The following is a 24,251-nucleotide window of genomic DNA, read 5'->3' on the forward strand; positions in this document are numbered from 1 at the left end:
TTGCTTTAAAGGGTGTCTTTTGTTTGTACTGGACACTCTGCATACTGTAGTTGTATTGCAAGCAAAATCCAAAGTAAAGACTTTTTAAAATGTAATTTTACCTTGTTCAGAAAAATCACAAGGTAAAGCCCAAATAGAAATTGCATAGTAAACAAAACAAATTATGAAAGTTGATCTTTTCAGTCTTAGCATATAGTGTTTAGTGGCAACACATAACTCTACCAGTGCACTAAGATTTTGAAACTAATAAAACAAATACTATTATGCATGCCAGGAACATTGAAATTATTGTAGTACTTAAAAGTAGGTGGAAAGCAAAGGATTATCTAGTTAAGAAGCTTGACTTTGATAGTCGGGAAGGTTCAGACATATAGGTGTGGACTCTCTTTTTTTCTTATTGGTTGAGTCAAAAATGGATCAGGCATTAGCAGGAATAGTGAAAGGAAGACATAATAATTTAATTCACCAGATCAGTTTTGGGTCATTAGTTTTCCCTCATTTTGTCTGTTCCATGAGATAACACTTGTACTTCTGTGCCCACTGACTCTCTGTCTAGTGCTAAACAGAAGTATGTGCTATTTTTAACTATACTTGCGATTATTTTCAGTACAAAGGAAGTGGTAAGAAGACAGCTCACTATCCAAGCATTTTTATTCTGTACTAAAAGGGAAGAGAACATTTTATCAATACGCTCCAACAAAAATGAGGAAAATGTGTAGCTGTAGCAAAACTATATGCCCTCATGAAGGAATTCATGTCACCAGTTTTAAATGCGATTCTGCTTTATTGGAATTTAATTCCCACATTAATTATTGACTTGAATATACTTGTCTAGTTTTAACTTAATGCTTAGTGTTAGGAGAGGTCTTGCCAGCATCTCTTTTGCTGTGATTCCTATAAAAAACTTAACAGTTAGGCTGCTAGTGTGCTTAGACCGCGGCGTATCCTACTGATCTGTATTGTCTCCCTTGTACTCTCTTGCTGGTCTGTGTGTCTAGCCACATGTTGCCTTTTGTTTTATACTTTAGATTATAAATTCTTTGGGAGCAGGTTATGTGTTTGTGCAGCCTGGCGCAATTGGACCCTGGTCCATGACTGGGTCTCCCAGACGCTACGTTAATACAAATGATAAGTATAATAAACTGAGCCTAGAGGAAAACTCCAACATGACAGGTTTTTTTTCTTCTAGTAAAAGACTACCAGTTGGCTCAGAAATGTGAACAAGAGAGCACTGAATCCCAAACCCAGCTGAGACAGTATCTCCAGCATTTTGCTTTTATAACCAGCCACCTTTTGCAGACCAGCATGGACAGTAGCTATGCAGAGGCAGTGGAAGCCACCTGGGTCTTGTCTCTTGCTCTGAAAGGATTGTACAGAACACTTAAGGTGATTTTTTTTTTTTTTAAATGTCTTACTAGCTACATAAAAGTTTGGAGTGAAGACTGTGAGCTGTCTGGGTCAGGGGCCATCCTATGTATGCAGCACCTCACGTAATGGGGACCTGATCCTTGAGGGGTTCTTGTAATAGCGAAGGTCACTTGTCAGACCTGGCCCCTTGCATCCTCTGCATAAAGAGTCTGAGAGCGTAGCTCAAAAGAGTAGATTAAGGAATATTGTTGACATGTGTTTGATCAATTTTCCTCTGTGATAAGGCTGACTGTGAAGATGCTGGACCATAACGGTAGATTTTGGTCAGAGTGGAGGAAATATGGGTGGGGGAATTCTCAAAACTCTGAAGAAAAAATTATGCATTTGAGTTCATCTGGCCTTTTTTGTTGTGCGGAGTACAATTAGTTTTACTCTAACAACAACGAGGTAGTAGTGGTATTACACATCTCATTGCGAGTACTACTAAAGACTTGAGTAGTGAGAAACTCTATAGTTTTGCTGGAATTTAAAAAAAAAAAGGAGAATTATTTTTCTCATAAAGAAGGTCCTGCTCAGTCAGAATTGTGTATTGTCAGGCAGCTCTCACAGTAACTTTTCTCTCTCTTTGACAGACTCATGGTTTTGAGGAAATCCAAGCAGCCTTTCTTCAGTCGGGCTTACTTAAGCTGCTGGTGAAGAAGTGCAGCAAAGGAACTGGTTTCAGTAAGACATGGCTTCTCAGAGACTTGGAAGTAAGAGAATAACAACATTTTGTGACAGTCAGTGTAGCCATTGGCATAAAAGCACAAGGCATCGCATTTTCACCGCACGTTAAACTTTTGAAGCATTATTATTTATATATTAAATATATTTACTATTTTGTTCCCAGAACATGATGGAAAATACATTTTGAATACTGCTAGTGTTGAACTGATATGATCTGAGATTTTTGAAGGGGCTTAATGGGGGTAGGAGCCAAAGTCTCCTTGCAATTTTTTTTCCAATTCCTTTTAGCCCTTTTGAAAATCCCAGCTTTTAACTTCAAAAATCGTATCCGTAGATCTCCAGGAGACCTATTTGATACTGATGCTGTACACAGTCCTTAAGCAGATACACATGAATCATTACAATAGTGTAACTGGTGGGAGATCCAACATACACTTGGACACTTTGTTCTTTTGAACATCTGTTGTTGCAGGGAGAATTGGCAGTGTGCTTTTCTGTGTTATGGCAACAGAAAAGCTCTATGAGGTTTTTCTCATGGTGTCTGTACTGGCCTTGATGCTTACAGTTGATCTAAATTGGCAAGACCAAGGTGATGTGTTGCCCTGCTGCTCTTCCTAATAATGAGTAGTTAATGTTACTGTGCATGCTGGAGCCAAATATCGAACTTATTTATTTTTCAGGAAAGGAACTGGTGGCTAAAAAACACCATTTTGCCTGTAGATGATGATTACAGCTAACTCTATTATGTTCCCATCTTGGAATGCTTGAATATTAATATACTCAAACTTGTTTAAGAATTAATGTTTTTTCTCTGTTTTTTTTAAATGTATGGTTAATTATTTGAGACGTCTTCATAGAAGCCTGTAAAGTGTAAAGCATTTATGGAATGGGAAATGCTGTTTAAGTGCTGTTCCTCTTTAGAAAAGCATGTGTTAATATACGTAGTCCCAGTGTTTATAATGTTCTTACAAGTGCCAATTGCACCTACACTAATACTACCTACAGGTGTTATACCATATGTTGCCTTTCTCCATGCAGATTTTGTCAATAATGCTGTACTCCTCAAAGAAGGAGATCAGCTCCCTGGCTGAACGTGAGGATACAGAACTAGAGGAAAGGGACCGAGATCAGAACGTGGACCAATCCATCAGTACCATTGATCTGGATCAGAGCAAACTTGATCCTCTAGAGGGCTTGGATGAAGCAACCAAAATATGTTTCTTGGTACTTATTAGACTAACTGTTTTTCCCATTTTTGAAGATATTGTGCCTCATTTGGATTACACAAAATTGTTTCCATATGTTGGTCTTTAATACAGATGTTACTTTTAATTTTTAGTTATTCATAAACTGATTCTGGTATTATTGCTTAGATTAAGTATAATTTTATGCTTGGACTGCAATAATAAATATTTCTAATGTTTTTAGTAAATTATTGCTGTAGAGATTATGAAAGTCATAAGTCCTTTATTCATGTGCTGAACAGGAAAAATGTGTGTGTAGATAACCCCAATTGAAATTCATCTTTCCTCGCCTAACCTTACCTCAGTTTTATTTCAGATGACGCATGACGCACTCAATGCACCGTTGCATATTCTTCGTGCCATGTATGAGCTGCAGATGAAAAGAACAGATTCTTTCTTCCTGGAAGTTCAAAAGAGGTAAGTGAACTACTGAATCCAGCAGAAAAAGTCATTGAATGTGAAAGGTAACTTTTACTCAGTTAACAGGGAAGCTAAGCAGAAACTGCTGTAAAGAAAAGGATATGGAACTGCTTTGTAGTGTTTCCTAAAATGTAATTGGAAAATTGACTCCTGTTACATTTGGAACTGCAGATGTGAGGACAGAGCTAACATTTTTGAAGTATGTTGTATGTTCCTTTGGATAACTTTACTCACATGCACAGTATATCTCTGTAGAAGAAACTGCTTTTATGGATGGAAAGTCAGCAAGATACCAGTATTTCTCAAATGTCCTCCTAACTGAGGAAGAGTGATGTGCATAGACTTACTGGCACTCAGAGCAGCTTCTGGTACCATCTGCTTCTTACAAAATCAAGTTCGAAGACATGAACATATTTTTCAGTTAATAAGATCAAACAAGAATGTTATTTGATCTGACCTCACAAAAGAGTAAGGCAGTACTTGGATAAGAGCTTTCTAAATGCAAGTCAGGGAAGCTTTACATGCAAATATATCTTCTTTTTTTTAAAAAAAGTTTATTGACTGCAAAATTTGTCACTTTTAAGGTTTGATGGAGATGTAATTACAACAGATGAAAGGATCCGAACGCTGGCCCAGAAATGGCAACCCAGCAAGCGTTTGAGATTGGAAGAGCAGAGTTCAAAAGCAGTGGATACAGACATGATCATCTTGCCATGTTTGGTGTGTGCTCTCTTTTTTTTAAAAAAAAAAAAAAAAGAAAGAAAAAGGGAGGGGGAAGAAAAGAAAATTTGATATCACAAGACTTGGTAAAAAGAAAAGCAGTACTTGTGGCACCTTAGAGACTAACCAGTTTATTTGGGCATAAGCTTTCGTGAGCTACAGCTCACTTCATCGGATGCATGTGAGCTACAGCTCACGAAAGCTTATGCTCAAATAAATTGGTTAGTCTCTAAGGTGCCACAAGTACTCCTTTTCTTTTTGTGAATACAGACTAACACGGCTGCTACTCTGAAACAAGACTTAGTGATTCAAATAATTTAGAAGGTCCAAATTTAAGATTGTTATTAAAGCTCCTGAGATTAATCTGTTTTATTGTGTTAAAAAGAATAGGCAAGATATCAGCAAGAACTTAGCTTTCTTCTCTGCAGCTTCTCTCTTGAAGATTTAGAAGAACTAGATTTTCGATCAGGAGAACAAATTATGGCTTTATTGGAATGCTATGAATTCCTTATCTCATACAAGAGAGATTTGACCTAATATACAACCATAAACATGTACGCTGACCACCTCACTGCAATGTTACCATATGAATAGTTTCAGTAATACCAAAGAATGGTGAATCTGTTTTGCCAAAATGGACAGCATGACTCTAGTAGCAAAAGAGAAGTTAAGTGAATATATAACTAGATAGCAAGTGTCAATTAGCCATGTATTGGGATGCAACTAAAATGCAGGAAATCTTGAGTATGGGCCCAACATGGATCCGTGGAAAAGCTCAGGTATTTATGGGCATCACTAATCTTCACTTACAGGAAACATATATTTAAAACATTAATTTCTTTTAAAAAACAGCTTATTTAATACTTACTGGCTTCTACAAATGGATAATGATCTGGAGGATGGTGTGGATTGCACCCTCAGCAAGTTTGCGGATGACACTAAACTGGGAGGAGTGGTAGATACGCTGGAGGGTAGGGATAGGATACAGAGGGACCTAGACAAATTGGAGGATTGGGCCAAAAGAAATCTGATGAGGTTCAACAAGGACAAGTGCAGAGTCCTGCACTTAGGACAGAAGAATCGAATGCACCACTACAGACTAGGGACCGAATGGCTAGGCAGCAGTTCTGCAGAGAAGGACCTAGGGGTGACAGTGGACGAGAAGCTGGATATGAGTCAACAGTGTGCCCTTGTTGCCAAGAAGGCCAATGGCATTTTGGGATGTATAAGTAGGGGCATTGCCAGCAGATCGAGGGACATGATCGTTCCCCTCTATTCGACATTGGTGAGGCCTCATTTGGAGTACTGTGTCCAGTTTTGGGCTCCAAAAGGATGTGGAGAAGAAGGCTACAAGAAGGATGTGGAGAAATTGGAGAGAGTCCAGCGAAGGGCAACAAAAATGATTAGGGGTCTGGAACACATGACTTATGAGGAGAGGCTGAGGGAACTGGGATTGTTTAGTCTACGGAAGAGAAGAATGAGGGGGGATTTGATAGCTGCTTTTAACCACCTGAAAGGTGGAACCAAAGAGGATGGATCTAGACTATTCTCAGTGATAGCAGATGACAGAACAAGGAGTAATGGTCTCAAGTTGCAGTGGGGGAGATTTAGGTTGGATATTAGGAAAAACTTTTTCACTAGGAGGGTGGTGAAACACTGGAATGCGTTACCTAGGGAGGTGGTGGAATCCCCTTCCTTAGAAGTTTTTAAGGTCAGGCTTGACAAAGCCCTGGCTGGGATGATTTAGTTGGGATTGGTCCTGCTCTGGGCAAGGGGTTGGACTAGATGACCTCCAGAGGTCCCTTCCAACTCTTATATTCTATGATAAATCTGTATTTGATATTGCGAAGATCTACAATATAGTGTCATGGTAATTTATGGATGTTCTCATTTAATGACCATCCACAAAGAGATTAAGCATGGATTCATAGTTTTTTAAGGCCAGAGGACATATCATAATCTAGTATGACCTTTCGCATTGTATGGGTCATAGAATTTCATCCAGTCATTCCAGTATCTACCCCACTGATTTGTGCTTGAAGTGCACATATCTTTCAGAAAAACATCCAGTCTTGATTTTAAAGACTCCAAGGGATGGAGAATTAACCACATATATTGGTAATCTGTTCCAGTACTAAACTTACCTTCAGTTTAAAAAAAAAAAAAAAGAAAAGAAATTGCACCTTTGTAGTCTTTGCATATTTGATACCTTAGTACATTTATGGCTTATCTAAAGTGACATTGAAAAGTGGGCCCATTTTCCACTAAACAAGAATGAAGATAGATCCGTGTTTGGTACTGGGCATTTGAGTTCCTTAGTAGACTAGCATGGCTTGTGGAACACCATGGTATTTGACAGAAATGCCAGCTAGATCTTCACCAAAGGGTCAGGAAGGAAATAAAGCTGCTAATTTATTAGTCCCTCTTCAGTGGCTGTGATTACTGGGATAATCAGTAGTTACAATACATCTAACAGGAGAACCACAAAAAAAGTGTGGAGCATTATCACTAGTGCTTCACCTGTACAATTCAGCTTAAGTTTAAGCTCTCAGTGTTCAGAATCAGTTGGTTCTTGCCTGCATTTAATATCAGTGGTATATAATTTGTAACTATATACATGGATACCAGGGGCAAACTTAAGGTAAATTGTCCACAGGCAGACTTAGTTGTGTTCTCTATGAAAGATTGGAGCTTGTAATTTTTGATGAGTCTGTCAACCTGTAAACAATTAATTAAACTTTTGGTCATAGATTTGTAGACATGAAGAAGTAAATTGCTCTGAATCTCTTTTCAGGCTTGTGCTTGTCTTTTACAGTCAAAACCTGTACTCTGTGATAAAGCCACTGAGGAATCCAATCCCATTACCCAGAAACTGATAACCAACACGGAGAGTGATCTCCAGCTTAGCTATGCCAAACAGCGTCGCACCAAGAGTTCCATACTCTTACACAAAGAGCTGGATTCCAGGAGCAAAAAAGCTGTGCGGGATTACCTGTATCGGGTGAATGAGGCTACTGCTGTTCTTTATGCCAGGCATGTACTTGCCTCGTTGTTGGCTGAATGGCCTGATGACGTGGCAGTAAATGAAGAAATCCTGGAGCTCAGTGGCCCAGCGCACATGACTTACATTTTGGACATGCTTATGCAGCTAGAGGAGAAGCAGCGATGGGAGAAGGTAATTGGGCTGCATTTGTATGTCTGAGTCAATCCGATATGTACATAAACTTCCAGCTGATTAGCAAACTCCCAGAGATACTTGTGATTCTTTTTAAAAAAAATAAATACAAAACCTTCAAAGACTTTAAGCTTCAAATCATATATTTCTTCTATAATAATAACTCCGTCCTCAGCCAGAAACAATGAGGTTTGACAATATTTTTACAAAATGACTTTGTGACCAACAGAAAACTGAAAAACATACTTCTTTTGGATGCAGCTGTTTCAAATAAATGAGCAATTAGGATGGGGAAAATTCTGTTCTGCATAGAAGTCAATGGGATAAGGATCCAAATTGGAGTGCTGTTTTTAGCTTGGTTTCAGTATGTATTTTAAAAATCTTCTGTGTATTAAAAAATAAAAGTTTGTTACCAGCAAACAAGGTCTCAGAATTGTAGCTGAAGACAAGTAATAACTACCTAGCTATCCATACAGCACCTAACGTAGTTGCGTCTCCAGATTAGGGCTTTTGGACACTACTGGAATATAACTAATAAAGTGTGTGTGCATGTCCAGGAAACAAATACTCCTCCAATATCTTTTCTTGCATTATTCAGCTGGCTGTTCCACCGTGCCTCATCTCAGCCCTGGCCTCTGTTGCACACATGCTTACAGCTTAGGTTAAGAACTGGTTGTTAATCAAAAAGAAAATTGAACTATCCGGACTTCCTCATTAATTTATGTACAGGAATTTGAGTCCATTTTGTCTTCACATATTCTTAATTTTTGCCTTCCTGAGTTAAGTCAGAATCATCCATTGCCATAGATATGTTAGGACTTCCCAGATACTGGAGGAAAGAAGTAGTGTTTTAAACTTCGTCATTATTTTTTTTTAAAGTAAACATAAGAACATTGCTGAAGGAATTCTCCATATATTTTTCTAAAACCAAAGGTTGTTTGCTAGTAAACATCCTGGTTATATCAATATGGTTTTAAATATCAACTTTTGAGTATCCTAATCTTAAAAATACAAACAAATACCATTTAGTCTAGAGTCTGCATTTCAGACTCTGCTTCCACTATCACCACTTTGTTTATGGATAGGACCTATATTAATTGTGACATTCATTACAGCAGAAGACTAATTTTAAAATAAAACACTAGTACTTTTATAATGGTGGTAGGGGGTTATTTGATAAGACTCATTTTTGTAGGTAGGATTGTGCAATATGAAACCTGAACTATTTGACATTGTTTCTTAAAACTGAAACTCCTTGCAGATATGGAAGGTAAAGGGTCTATCTGGTATGTTAACAAAATTCTCTGGATCAAAATTACCTGCCTTATTTGTTTTAGGCTTTATTTACCTATCTCAATCTATTGTGGGATTAGCCTTTTATGCCAACGTCTGTGCAGTGAGGTTAGACAATTTCTGGCCTTCCAAAGTTGTCTCAATACACGAGAATCTCTTTAAAGTAACACGCAGGATTTGAAACGCAGTCCAAGGACTAAATTAAACCGTCCACATTTACAGGAGACAATACACACACCTAGTAAGGCCAGTTGGCAATTTCATTTATGAGTTTCTCTTTTACTTTCTGTCAGTGGCTTGTTTTCCCTCTTCTGAGGGCTGTGTTCCTAAAACAACTTTTTTTGTCAATCCTTGTCAAATCCGACTGCAAATGCTGATTTGATAGCAAATTGACCTTGCATGATGTGTTGTATTTCCTCAGATCTTGCAGAAAGTGCTGCATGGATGCAGCGAGAGCATGTTGGGAACAATGGCACTGACTGCCTGTCAGTTTATGGAGGAACCTGGAATGGCAATCCAAGTGCGGGAATCCAAACATCCTTATAACAACAATACTAACTTTGAGGTAATTTACATTTGTTACAGTGCAATGAGTATGCATGGGTTGTGCATGAATTGAATACATTGGGTGGGATTTTCAAAAGCACCTCGGTGGCTTATGGAGCCCAAGTCCCGTTGCCTTCCACTGGGTTCAGGCAATGGCACTTGTGTTCCTAACCTGTTGAGGCACTCCCTGGAAAAATCTCACTCATGACCTTTCAGTTAGCAGGACATTCCCGATAATTAAAGTTTCACCTTGTACAAGAATATATAAGTAAGGGTCCCACTCAGTGAGGTACTTAAGTGTGTGCCTCATTTAAGCATGCGAGTAGTCCCATTAACTTCATTGGGACTACTCATGTGTTTAAAGCTAAACCTATGCTGAAGTACCTGGCTGAATTTTATGGGTTTAATAGGCAACAAATTGTACTTTCATCCAAGGGCCTGTTTCAACAAGCATCTCAAATTCTTGAGACATCAGTGGAAAATTAAGTATGAAACTTCTTCCTGTGTTTTTAGTTTTGGGCTACCTTTCCTCTATACACAGTCTTAATGATTCTCTTTTCCTGATATTAGTTTGCAGCACCGTACTAGTTAGAGAGTAAAAGGCAGTCATCTCTTCTAGGAGAGCACTCAACAGCACCATGAGTGACATCTCCCCAGTGTCCCGTATTGGGCAAAGAGATGAAGCAAAGAAAGGGGGCATGTGGATAGAATAAAGAGGAATGTCCCCTGGAACCAGAAATTCTCATGGCAACCCTGGGAGTTTTCTTAGCTTTTGTATGCAGTAGGAATTCTGTTGTGAGGGTTTTTTAGTACATGCAATATTATCGTTTAAGATGTGCCCTGGAGGTCAGTATCTTGGAAACTGGCTTTCTGGATTAGTGCATCAGTTTACAGGCATACAGTATTACTGTGCTTATTTAAACATGAGCACTTCTAGAAATTAGATTTTGCAGACTCTTTTATATGTAGTTGGCAGTGTCGACAGCACTCTTTGAACTAGCCCACAACCAAACTAATGAAGACTCTTAAATAGAAATATCGTAATCTTTGTTATACCTTATTTGAAATCTGCCTTTTGAATATTTGTATACAGATACAGTGCAATGGTGTGGGTGCTATCTGTTTGCCTTCCTCAGGATAAAGTTCACATCCCTGGTGCTATCTATCTCTCAATCAAATTTGACTCTCAGTGTAATACAGAAGAAGGTTGTGATGAATTAATCATGTCCAGCAGCAGTGATTTTCAACAGGATCGGCACAGTTTCAGTGGGTCTCTGCAGAAGTGGACTGATTTTGAGCTTCCAGGTAAGTGGACCGTGTAGATCTACAATGAATGTGAGTACAAACAAGTGTAGAGAGCTACTGATAGCCTGTGATGTGAGAGACCGAGATCTTAATGTCAGTTATATCCCCTGATGTTTGTGGCAAAACTTCTGCTCTTACCCCATCTTCTCTTTGCTCAAATACATTTTGTGTTCTCCATTTGCTTTGTAGAACTAGCCTGAAAGCAACAGGGATGAAATTCAATAAAGACAAGTGCAAAGTACTACACTTAAGAAGGAAAAATAAAATATGCAAATACAAAATGTGTAATACCTGGCTAAGCATAGTACTGCTGAGAAAGATTTGGGGGTTATAATGAATCACAAATTCAATACAAGCCAACAATGTGATACGGTTGTGCCAAAGACTAATATCGTTCTGGGGTGTATTAACAGAAGCATTGTGTAAAATGCAGGAGGTAATTGTTCCACTCTGCTTGGCACTGGTGAGGTCTCAGCTGGAATATTGTGTCCAAATCTGGGCTCCCACAAATTGGCGGAAGTCCAGAGGAGAGCAACAGAAATTTTAAAAAAGGTTTTAAAAAACTGATCTATGTGGAAAGGTTTAAAAAAAGGGGGGAGGAGGGCATTTTAGTGTTGAGAAAAGAAGACGGAGAGGGTACCTAATTACAGTCTTCAGATATGTTAAGAGCTGTTACAAAGAGGACAGTGATAAATTATTCTGTGTCTGCTGAAGGTAGGACAAGAAGTAATTGACTTAATCTGCAGCAAGGGAGATTTAGGTTAGATATTAGGAAAAACTTTCTAACTAGAAGTATAGTTAAGCACTGGAACAGGTTACCAAGGGAGGTTGTGGAATTCCCATCATTAGCAGTTTCCAAGAACAAGTTAGACCAACACCTGTCAAGGATGGTCTAGGTATATTTGCCCCGCCTCAGTACACAGGGCTGGACTAGATGACCTTTCTCAAGGTCCGTTCCAGTCCTACATTTCTATGATTCTGTGATTGGACTCATTTTGCAAGTTATGCACTAACTTGACTATTAACTTATTGCATGTCCTAGCATAGACTTCTGAGGCAGCATTGCAAGGGCTTTCTGACTTGGAGCGCTGGTGGCAGCTATAAGTAACCAAGTGGATAGAGGTATTTTGTGTTTTGGGATTATAGTTTGATAGCTACCTTGCCCTTTCATAAAGTCATAGCTTGAATATAAAAACAGCAAGGACTTCTTGGGTTGCTCCACAGCCTGATCATAAAACTGTTAAACTTTTTGAAAACTCTTCTTGAATGGAAGGGTTTACTTGTCACCAACTTTGAGTGACCAAATACAACAGTTTAATTCCTGTAGTGGAAGTCTGCAATTCTGCACTGCTTTTCTGACAAGTCATTTCAGAGCATCCTCCCAGAAGTTACATGAATAGCTAAGTGTCACGTGCCAGCTTATGTACATGCCATGGAAACAAGGGCTATTGACATTGAAATGAACAGCCATAGACACGTTGTTTTATGTACTGCCTTCCATAGGCACTACACAAAAGAGAAGGAAAAAAGAGAGCTTCCTGGAAAGGAGCCTCTTGAAAAACATCCTTTGTACAGAAAAGAGGTTTCAGAAGCTTAAGGACTCCCATCTGGTAATTAAAAGCAGTGATTCCTGCTTTAGTAACTTACTATGTTTTCTTGTTAATGTACTAGAAATTCTGCTGGACATATAAGAGTTTTGGTTATCTCATAAATATCTCCTAAATCATTAATCGTTCTCAGTACAGTCAGAAAAAAAGAGGTTTATTAATGTGCACTACAGTTTCCTTTATAATCTCCCCACTTGTCTGAAGCAACTATCTGACAAAAATATAGAAAGCATTAATCTCTGTGTGTGTATTTTTATACACTGGTGGCAGCTGTTTTGCATTGTGGATCAGTCTCCCATTTGTCTTATGTTCTGTTCACTTTGGAATTACCAGAAGAATAAAAGATGATTTCATCTAGAAGCAAATTATTTTAATAATCTTTTCTGCTGTATTCTATTCTTTGTTATAGTACCTTATTGAGTTATTGTTTTTTCTAATGTGGATGGTTTTTTCCTTCCCTGCTGCACAGGAGATACACTGTATTATCGGTTTACCTCTGACATGAGTAATACTGAATGGGGTTACAAGTTTACAGTGACAGCAGGTCACCTTGGAAGGTTCCAGACAGGTAAGCTCCATTCAGAGTGTGACCAAAGGGACTTATTTTGATCCATGCTTTCACAATTTTTTTTGTATAAATATTCCTTGGCATATACTTTTTTAGGTTGCTTAGCGTAGGCTTTTTTTTCCCCTCAAGTGTTCTTAAAAGACGATCTAGTGTTGTGACTTGATTCATTGTGTGACTTGGGTTTTGATGAGTGACTTCTAGTCACACTGGCTTAACACTGACAGCAGTATCTAAATGCTGAAGCTTGAAAACACAGAGACCAGTCACACACACACAGTCTCCAGGATACTTGTCATAATTTATGCCCTGGGTTTAACAGGCCACTTCAGAGCTGTCATAATAATGATAAACGTAAATGGAGGTAATTTAAGTTGTGTTTAAAGAATAATTATATCGGTTATGATGGACTGCTTCTGGTTTTCATTTGCAGATGCAGTGTGAAAAGCTTTGCTGGTTTATTTAACAGATTAATAATATTTTTAATAGTCTTTTGAAATATGCATCTGGATTGTGAACGCTTTACAGTTATCTTAGGCCTGCTGTCCCTCCGATATTAACTAGGGCTCAAATTCTGTTGTCCTTCCCTGGGCAAAACTCTCATTGCAAATATTAGAATTAGGATTTTCAAATATAGGTGTAAGGAATTTAGCCACGTAACTCCCATTAATTTTTGCCCAAGAAAGGACTAAGGATGACAGGAGTTGGCCCTTATTCTCTTTCTCCAGATCAAGTTTTGGTTTTTATATCTTTATCTTTGTTTGTCATAACAATTCTAAATCTATGGGGAGAAGACAGTTTTGCAGGTGAGTAGAATGTCTACCTCCAGAAATAACAACAATTCTCTTCAATTCCAGGGTTTGAGATTCTGAAGCAAATGCTGTCGGAGGAAAGGGTGGTTCCACATCTCCCACTAGCCAAAATCTGGGAATGGCAGGTAGGAGTCGCATGCTGCCAGATTGGGCACCAGCGTTTAAAGGCCATCCACCTACTCCTGAAGATAGTGCAGGGCAGCAGCCACAGGTAAGCCCATTGCTCCACATTGTCCACTACACCTGCCTCTGCAGAGAGGGTTTGCTAAATTCCAGAGCCAGAGAATCATAATTTAAAGCAGGCACTATAGTTTGGCTTGCTGATGGGTATTCGCAGTGGCTTGCTAGCCAAAACCTGTTGAAGTAGTGATGTTCTGAAAATCATTTTTTTCTTTTTCTAGATGGCTTTTTTAAAAGATTCTGTGGAACAAATCCTGTAGTCAGAATAAGTCAGATTCCATGTTGATTCTATTAAAATAAATTTAAGGATCCAAGGGTGAGTCTCCTCCTCTTAGTTAACATGAGGAGATCAAGAAAAAAGTGCAGACAAAACATTGCCAGATTCAGTATTGCAATAAGGGTGGTAACTTTCTTTGATTTGTGCCAGTGCAAGCTTTATAAATGGAGCTATAGCTTAAGGTGAGTTAATGCTTGATTCTGGGTGGCAGAGGTGATTGTGCTGGGCAGAAGTAGACAGTTGGTCAATATATGGACCCTCACTTCAGTTACAGTGTTCAGTTAAGTAAAATCCTGGAGGCGTCAGCAACCTTCTGCTTTTTCTAGCTCAAAGTATGCAGAAGTGTTGTATTGATCTGTATATATAAAAATATTTTTGCAGCAATTTCAGACAATGACGTACAAAATTTGTATGAATCATTGTGAATTTTGATACTTTAGCCCACATTCAAGTCTGAACAGCTGCAACTTTGCTAAAAGGTACATAGCCATTGTTCAGAGTTATTTATTACTGAATGTGTATCTAATTTCTTCTTTCATTTTGTGCTCAAAAACCCTTGTGCCTTTGTCTGTGGGCAACAATTTAACATAGGGTAAAATCTTCATTTTGGAAATAATATCCTAATAATACTTCAAATTTTCTTCTGTAGTACTCTGATCAAGGCCTCTGAAATGGAGTTCTCTTTTGATGATGCCTACTTTACGTATGTGTAGAAGAGACTATACAATACAGCGATGTTTGAATGGGAATGTGAAGAGAAGCAGGGTTGGAAACCCTGTTACTTGCAAAGTGATACTAATTACCTATACCTATGTAAAAAAAAAAAAAATTAGGATACCCTTTCTGTTTATAGCTTAGACTTGCAAAGTTCTAACCAGTGGAATCAAGACATTTAATGAAGTGCTGCATTCATTTATTTCAAAGACCCCAATTCGGCAATTCAGCCTTATTCAGCAAGTGCTTTGGACTTGCTTAAGTCCATGAAAATGTCTAATGTGAAGCAGGGGCATAAGTGCATTGCTGCATAGGGGGAAGAAATTAGGCATGTGCTTAAATGCTTTGACCTTGGGTCAAAAAAAGTTAGGGGCCTTGCAAGCCTTTAGGATAGAGTTTTATTTGTGCTGCTACATTTCTGTAACCAAGTACTTTGAAACCCAAGTCTACCTTCGTAATCAGCTTCTTGTTACATGCTTCATAGTGCTCTCGGGCAATTATCATTAGGTTTCGGCTCCCTTGAAAATATTGTTCTTTAATTCGGAAATGGGGTCATTAATATGAGTTACCCTCATTCTGCTTAAATGACTGTTGTTGGTTTGTTTTTTTTTGTTTTTTTTTTTAAGGGACTGCGACCTCACCTTGTTAAAGCCACTCTGGCAGCTTTTCACCCACATGGAAAATAACCTGTGCTATGACACGACCAAGCCTGGTGTTCTTCTTCTTCCTCTTCATCGTGCACTTACGGAACTCTTCTTCGTTACAGAGAGCAGAGTGAATGTAAGCAGTCCATTTACTCGTATGTTCCCCTTTCTCCAGCAATGGGCACAGCATATAGAATGCACTGTTAGACTGCTTTCTGGCTCCTCAGCACAAATAGGTCAGGATTTCATAGGCATCAGATAGGTTGGGAGCATTTTCTCTTGTGGAGTTCAATGTCAAGTTCTAATACAGGGACATATACCTGTACTATGCTACCTCCTTATTAATTATACAACCTTAAATAATGGGCATATTTCTTCCTAAGGTACTAAAAGAGGCATATTCTAAGCCTTTGCCTATGCTCAGGGGAGAGCTGGGTTTGATAACCATTTGAAAACATGGTTTAAATGTGACACTCTCTGAGCTGGATTGCTATCAGTATAGATGGGGCCAATCTACACTGAAACCCAAAGTCAAAATTGTGCTCAAATCCTGTAACCTTGAGCATAACTATAGACCAACTGGGGGAGGTATAGACCTATCAACTGAACTTCAATATCTGGAAAGATACTGGAACAAATTATTGAACAATCAATTTGTAAGCCCCTAGAGGATAATAGGGTTATAAGTAATAGCCAGTACGAATTTGTTGAGAACAAATCAAGCCATGCCAAACCAACCCAACTTCTTTCTTGGGCAGGGTTCCTAGCCTAATGAATAGGTAGATGTGATTATATCTTGACTTAAGTAAATCTTGTGGTGCAGTCCCACGTGACATTCTCCTAAGCAAACTAGGGAAATGTGGTCTAGTGAAAGGCTGCACTCAAAGAGTAGTTATCAGTGGTTTGCTGTCCAAACTGGGGAGACGTATCTAGTGAGGTCCAGCACAAGTTTGTTCTGGGTCCAGTGCTATTCAATGTCTTAATTAATGACTTGGATAATGAAATGGAGACTGTGCTTATAAAATGTGCGGATGACACTAAGCAGGGTGGGATTTCTAGTTCTTTGGAGGATAGAATGAGTATTCACAACGGCCTTGACAAATTGGAGAATTGGTCTGAAAACAAGATGAAATTCCATAAAGACAAGTATAAAGGATTTGAGAAGGAAAAATCAATTGCACAACTCCAAAATGGAGAACAACTGGGTAGGCAGTAGTACTGTCAAAGAGGATTTAGGGGATATAGTGCATCACAAATGTAATGTGAATCAACAACATGATGCAAGTGCAAAAAAAAATAAAATGTTCTGGGGTGGATTGATAGGGTTGTAGTATGTAAGAAATGGAAGGTAATTGTCCAACTCAGGCCTCACCAGTGCCAACCACAGCTGGAGTATTATGTTCCGTTCTGGGCGTCACTCTTTAACAAATAAATAAAAATTGATAAATGTGAAGAGTCCAGAAAAGAGGAGTAAAAATTATAAGAGGTTTAGGAAACCTGATCTGTGAGGAAAGGTCAAAGAAACTGGACATGTTTAGTCTTGAGAAAAGAAGACTGAGGGGAGACTTGATGACAGTCTTCAAATATTTTAAGTGCTGTTATAAAAATTTCTCTCCATATCCACTGAAGGTGTAGGACAAGAAGTAAATAAAGAAGCAAGGGAGATTTAAGTTAGATATTATGAAAAAGTTTCTAACTACGATAGTAGTTAAGCTCTGGGATAGTCTTCCAAGGAAGGTTATGGAATCGCCATCATTTGAGACTGTAAGAATAGGTTGACAAACACTTGTCAGGGATAGTCTGTGTATGTGCAGAAGGCTGTACTAGATAACTTTTCAACGTCTCTTTTAGCCCTATATTTCTATGGGTTTGTAAAAATGTTGATGAATTGGCTCTGTAGATCCTATGGAGAGTGGAATGGTAATGCTGATCTGTAGAATAACTTTGTTAAAGACACCTTGCTAAAGCAATCTCACTAAGCATGTTTCTGGCTTCAGGAGCTTGGATCTCTACAGGACTACTTGCTTGCCTTAAATAGTGAAGAGCATCTTCATCGTTGCACAGCACAGGTAAAAAAACAAAAAATCCCTGTCAGAAGTATCTCCTCTGCCCCGTCCTGCAGGAGACAGCCAGTCATTCCTGATTGCGGGATAAGCTTTTTGTCAGATATATAGTCACTGTTGATTAGCACAAGATCCCAAAATTCAATTTCACTGGTTTGAATAATGATTCCTTAGATGTGAAAGGCTAGTGCCCTGATCCATACACCATCTGTTCCCTCTTCACACCCACCCCAATCTGACGTTCATATTTCAATGTAGTTGGTTACAAAAAAGAGTTTATAGTTTCAGATTATGGCACTACAGCCCCAGTGCATGAAACACAAAATCAATATGAAATAGCCGGGGGAGGAAATGGGAGCTACAGACTGACTCAAGTCACCTAACTTAGTGTTGTCTGTCAAGTGAGTGGTCTACCCTGTGAATTTAATCAACAAGAAAACTGCCTTGTAAGTTTTTGTATCAATCTTGCAAAACTGATGGAAATTTATAAGCCCACACATAAAATTTAGTTGTCTGCTTATTAGTATAGTGGTTGGCAATGAAAAAAAAGTACTCTCCTATTTAAAGTTGTTTTACCTTCCCCAGATGATTTGAGTAGTCTTGCAAGATTGGTGTAGATCCAGCACTATCTGCATCTTCCTTCCTGACACCATGGTTTGGGTCCCTTTGCGCTCCTGCTGAATGAAACTACTCACAAATGGTGTCCTCCTTTATTGATAGCCACCCAAGAATAATATTACAGATAATGGCAGTTGAGTGGATGAGAGTTATCAAAACCAAAACTCATGTCCCAAATCAGGCTTTCTGCATTCCTTTTCCTATCACTTAAGTCATAGAGCCCGATTCTGCTCCCACTGAATTCAGGGGAGCTTCCCTACTGAATTCAATATTAGCAGCCCTTGGCCCCAAAAGAGTTATTTTTTCCAGACACTTCCTGAGTTCAGTTTTGCGCTCCCAACATCTCTGTCGCATCACCAGCTTCCTTCTTAACTGTTAACTCATTTGATATGAGACTCCTTCTTCTTCTTCATCTTAGTAAAACCCACTGTCCATTTAGAAGTGATACTACAATGGGCTTTGCTTGGTGCATCCACCTTAACTGACTTGTGCTCTACATAAGCAAAGATTTAGCAGATGGAGGCATCTGGGCAATCGGAAATGCAGTTGCTTTTTTGTTAAGCGTCCAGAGCTTGTTGGATGCATGACCGTTTACTTCATTGCCAGAAGATAATCAGATGGATAGAGAACAGACTATTCCTATGTCTGTTAAACGCACACAACAGAGGGTGGCTTTTTAGAACTTAAAGTAACCATTACTTGATGGTGATAATCTTTGTGATGCTAAACTTCCTTTTCTTCCTCCCCTCCAGGCCTTGAAAAACATTGCTGCTATCAGCCTTGCCATTAACTATCCAAACAAATCAACAAGTCTCTGGAATGTTTAATACTGGCTCATGGCTGGAGTGCATGGGATAGAATAGTTTGTCCATAGAAACCTTGGAACAAACATCTTCACTCCGTTCAGGAAAAGTTACTTCAGCTTCAGCATATGGGTACTCTGCAGCCTGCCTTCCTTCCACTTTGATGTAGAATTTGTAAAAGTAAAAGCGCACTTCAAAGAAAAAGCACATTTTGGAGTAACTCACGCGTCACCTACAGTTACATACGCACATATTGTAGCATGTTAGAGTAAACAGAAAAGTATTTTTTTATTCAGAGAGTGAACGGGCGAAGATTTCTGAAGTATGAGAATGGAGAAGGCCCAGTTCTTGTATTATCTGCTCCCAGTAAAACCGAGTGACTATAACTGGAAGGGACAGCTTGAAAAGTTTTGCTGAACTTACGCTGGTACCACCAGTAGCATCCATTTTTCACTGGAAGTAAAATTAGTGAAGAAGAGTCTTGGTGGACTGTGTAAGAGTAAAAATGGCCCACGCTTGAAACCTTCCATGTTTCACTTTGCTTTGAAAGCCGCTACCCATGGAGAAAAACCTGCAGCAACTAACTCATTACTAAACTTTTAGGTTTTAAAACAAATATAGAGATTCAAAGAGCAGTTAAAAGATTCCGATGGCAGAGCACCCTTGTGAGAGGTGAAAGCCTCTACTGTTCTTTTTGGTTTGATCGACTGATCTTACCCTACTTTGTCTTAAATATGTACAATGCATTGTTCTGGTTTAGTACAGAAACCACAATGGCTCCCTTGGAGTAGCTTTCGAAGATGTGGTATGAGAAGCTGAGGCGCACTGGCTGTGATGCATAACTTGTATGTTTCTCAAAGATGGCATCTTTCCAAGAAATTATTCATGGCATAATTTTTTCTTAACTCTTTGTTACTGGTGGCCCAGGAGCTCCTTCTGGTGAACATTGGGAAACCCTGATTCCCAGCATCAAGGGATGATGGGGGGGTTAGTGATTAACCCAATTTATCTCATATAGCAATAACTGCATTACTCCTGCTGAATGTGGAATAAATAGCAGACCCCTGTGTTGAAATAAATTGGCTTTAATCTTGCCCAAATTTGCTGGTTATTCCGTTTCCAAAGAAGACTGCAAAGAGCTTAAAGGGTTGTGGGGCTACATTTTGTGTGTGCTAATTGCCTGGTTGGTTTTGTTGAATGTAAAATCTCCAAAACTTCTATTCTGCTTAGATTTTTTTTTTCCAGAATGAAACTATGAAGAAAGCAGAGCCAGATGCATCTGTAGTGGAGACTGGAAAGCTGATCAAAATGGCATAAGGACAATGACTGTGTTGGAACGGAGTGTTGTGTTCACTGGTCTTATTTGTCCAAAAAGGCCAGTGGGTAGCACTGTCATGTGTATAGGAGCCCTGCATTTGGGAATAGTTTGTGGAATGGTGCTCTTCCAGCCACCTGGGACTGGGAGTATCTTAAAGGCGGTGCTATTTCCCTCTGGGAGGGAAATGTGCAATGTGCTTTAGTGCCCCCATTTTTTGGGTGGTCATTGGTGCTGCAGCCTTGGAAGTAGCAAGTTGGCTCCTATTCCATTAGGAGAATGCAAGGCCAGTACTGTTTTGGGAGAGAAGTTTAAACTGGAAAGAGTACTCTGAATGAAGGGGTTAAAAACTGAAGACCCTCATTGGCACCAGAAGTTGCAATCACCTTCTTTAGGGGATGGGATGGCTCTCTTAGTCAAAGCAAATCCTAGAGTGGAGGAAGAACTTGTCCTCTGCCCAAGTTTGGAAAGAGGCAGAGAAATGCATACTCCTCTGAAAACGAGCCTGCAATATTACATAATGAAAGTTAGTTCCCTCTCCCTTTCCAGGATGAGAGACTTTTGAGTACTAAACATGAGATTTACTTGTCATACCTTTAACTCCTAGATAAAGGAATTTGCAGTCTTATGCTTTGGTTCCCTCTTCGTGATGCCTTTAAACTTGTCAGCAGACTGCAGGAGAGGCTAGGAGCTTCCCTGATCAACCAAATACATGTCTCTTTCTGACAGTGTGAACTCCTACTGGAGAATCTGGGGTGGGGCAGGGGTTATTACACCAAAACTATGGTCATCTTCTGAAGTCCACTTTAATGAACAGTGTGTATTGTATCAAAGGGTCAGATGAGCATTTTAAAACTGCTGCTCTGGGACAGTGTGGGATTTCCTACCCGCTGTCTCGGAACGAGTCCCGGCTAATTGGTAAAGATATGCGATAGGCTGATTGTGCCGTATGTAAGGTATGTGATGTGCTGTTGAGATCTGCCTACGTTTATTTACAGAAGGTTTTTTCCTCTTTTTACATCAGGGTTACAGACTGTACAGAGATCCGTCACTGATCCTATCATGGCGTTTCCTCATTCTCGTTCTTTTTCTGTTGCACTGTATTTTTACTTTCTATATAACAATATGCATAAAGGCTGTAAGAATGACACAGGAGTGGCCAAAATTACTATCTAGGCATACCACTTACTACCCTTACCAGCAGGTCTGCCAGTCAGCCATCTTGCTCTCAAAGGGCTGCAAGTGGCATTAGCTGCTAAATATTCTTTCCAACCACTAGATGGAACTGAAGGGCTGTCACCTGGCTTGACACTGAGTCAGTCTTTCACTGCCTTACAACATGCTCGTTCATTGTGGGTTTTTAGGGGGGCAAGAAATATTGATTTTTTTTCTATCATGTAAAAAGGGGAGGAGGAGTAACAAAGTGAATTTAGTATTTATGACCAATAGCTCTCTGAAATCCTGCAGCAGTTCCAAGTGGATGCAGATGATACTGTGGAATAGTACAAAGCTGGCTGGAAAACAGGTATGCTGAAGAAAAAAATGTGCCTAATTAAAAAACGATTGTGTCCTGATTCACAGATGATGTATTTAAAACAAATCACATTGTTCCTAATGATACATGTGACTTGCTTTCATTAAACACTTTAAGAGGTTTTTAATTTTTTTTCTTACGGGTTTACTACTTTGCAATTTTTATCGTTTTTGGTTGTTTGAAATAGATCAGACCTTTAGATTTATTCCAGTTCAGCTCAACATGTAACAAGAAAGTTATAGATGTGGGTAAAATATGCAAATGAAGAGAAATATATTGTAAAAATTCTATAAAAAGTACAACACGGTGTCTGTAGTTTTCTGTTTTTCTTTCCCTCACTGAAGATTAAATATTGAATTTGCAGCAAGAGCTAGAGGTTTACTTTGAGTGTTAATCATTAGGGGCAAGATGACTGTAAGTAAACCTGCTTGTCCTCCTTAGTATTTTATAGCTGATATCACACTCTGCCACACAAACATCACATGAGGCTTGGCTTGGCTCCAATCCTGCAATTGGTTCAATGTGGACTAACCCCTGTGCCTATATAGAGGCCCGTTGACTTCAGTGGGGGTCTGTCTGTGTGGATCCAGTTGTAGGGTTGGGCCACAATTTGTTTCAAGGTGGTGGTTCACACCTATAGAGTTCCTGTACAAGTGTGAGTCTTGGCTACATTGAGAGACACTTCTGTGCCATAGCCACTCCCATACTGTAAATAGGAGGAGGTTGCTGGCAAGGGTGATTCTCCCCACTGGTCCATTAGAGCTGCAGTTTGTTGGCCTTCTAAGCATGCTACAAAGCCTATTTATTTACACAGGCTTTTTCCTGAGAGGCTGGTTGGTGGGAACATGAGGGTTTTCCGTGGAGTGGCAAGTTGGGAGTCTCTAGCATTTGGCCAGTCCGGAAGTTGGTTTCCCCTTTCGTACAAGGCCAAAGAGATTTGTCATGAGTGTGTTTACTAAATACATATTGATAACCTGAACTGTAGGATGCACTATACTCGAGTGATCCTCTAAGGGCAAGGAGAATCTAGGACAGGGATGTTCCTCTCACATTATTGTGAGCAGGATCAGGCTGTAAACTAGCTGTTTGCATTCATTTATTGTGGGATGCACTACTTTTTCCACCCCTGGTGCTTTTAAGAGCAAAACTCAATGGCATGCTTAAAGCAAAATAGGCAAATACCATTGACCTTTCCTGCCCCACCCACGCATTTGTACCTACACGCTCTTAGTCTGTTGCCACAACCCCTTACAGCTAATAGCATCCGAGTGCCTTCTGTCTAATCCTTTAAGAAACTAGATCCTTTTAATATATTAGACTGACTTTAGAAGTGGTGTCCACAAAAATTTGCTCTGCTAAACCGGTCCAAATCTCTGTGGGTACGTGCTTATTTTGGTTTTAAGTGATTTCTATAGATTTAGCTTATGTCTGTTCCTAATAAATTTAAGATAAACCAGAATAAGCGTGCGCACTGGTTTAACTAAATTAGTTTAAAATCACACTCTAAGTGAAAGTGGGACAACTCTGTGTGCAGACAAACCCTGATAATATAGAAGCTGCCAGTGGAGAATTGCTAGTAAAATGGAGCGATGCCTCTCTCCCCCCCCATCCCCTCCCACCAGTTTTGCCTGTCTTCAATTTACAGACATGGATTTTCTGGTTTCTAATGGAGCAGAAGTCAATAAGGCTGCCTTACGTTTACTTCTGTAAATTCATTACACATCATTGAGGAAGCTGATGCGACAGTACACAGGTCTGGAAGCTGGTAGGTGCTTGCTGCGAAAATGAAAGAGGGATTGGGGTCATTTTGAGGGAGTGGTTGTAGGTTACACATTAGCTTAAAACATTGGCAGTGGAATGCTGCATTTAAAATATGTTTAATGTATGTAGGGAGAGTGTAGTGTAGTGGTTAAAATATAGGACTGAGAACTGGCTCTGGGTTTGTAGTTGAGTCTCTGCTGCTGACTGGGAGCGATCTTGTTGGCTCAATTTCTCCATTGGTGAAATGGGGCAATATTCATCTAATTCAGATGAATTGTGGTTGGCTTAATGTTTGTGAAGTGCTTTGAGCTCCTGGGTCACAGGTGCTATATAAAGGCAATGTATTTTCCTTGGTGGTGAATAACAGCCTCTGTAGTCTGAATCAAATATAAAGACCCTTTGACATGTTTTGGACAACTTGCACAGAATTCTAGTTGTAGACCTTGAGCCTAAATCTGCTGTCTGTTATAACAGTATAAATTAGGAATGACTCCATTTTAAATCACTGGAACTGCCCTGGTGTAAAACCTGAGCACATCTACAACAGTCTAGCCCAGTGCT

General features: G+C 39.4%; 1 protein-coding gene across 3 annotated transcripts in view; it reads left to right on the plus strand.

The window, feature by feature from the left end:
- ZZEF1 (zinc finger ZZ-type and EF-hand domain containing 1) overlaps positions 1-22,236 on the plus strand; it is an 81,867-nt gene extending 59,631 nt beyond the window's left edge. Inside the window, exons 43-55 of one of the 3 annotated variants that reach the window (XM_037880229.2) lie at positions 1,190-1,386; positions 2,001-2,120; positions 3,133-3,318; positions 3,655-3,755; positions 4,343-4,478; positions 7,273-7,653; positions 9,368-9,511; positions 10,629-10,797; positions 12,874-12,972; positions 13,827-13,992; positions 15,579-15,732; positions 17,594-17,665; positions 19,030-22,236. In XM_037880229.2, the coding sequence (XP_037736157.1) occupies positions 1,190-1,386; positions 2,001-2,120; positions 3,133-3,318; positions 3,655-3,755; positions 4,343-4,478; positions 7,273-7,653; positions 9,368-9,511; positions 10,629-10,797; positions 12,874-12,972; positions 13,827-13,992; positions 15,579-15,732; positions 17,594-17,665; positions 19,030-19,104 (2,000 nt within the window). In that variant the 3' untranslated portion in view covers positions 19,105-22,236. Of the gene's footprint in view, positions 1-1,189; positions 1,387-2,000; positions 2,121-3,132; positions 3,319-3,643; positions 3,756-4,342; positions 4,479-7,272; positions 7,654-9,367; positions 9,512-10,628; positions 10,798-12,873; positions 12,973-13,826; positions 13,993-15,578; positions 15,733-17,593; positions 17,666-19,029 lie in introns of those variants that run through there. The other 2 variants (XM_037880230.2, XM_043531364.1) reach the window with 2 other exon arrangements.
- The last annotated feature ends 2,015 nt before the right edge of the window (positions 22,237-24,251 follow it).

Source organism: Chelonia mydas, chromosome 17 (genome assembly GCF_015237465.2).
Source record: "Chelonia mydas isolate rCheMyd1 chromosome 17, rCheMyd1.pri.v2, whole genome shotgun sequence".
Classification (NCBI taxonomy): Eukaryota; Metazoa; Chordata; order Testudines; family Cheloniidae; genus Chelonia; species Chelonia mydas.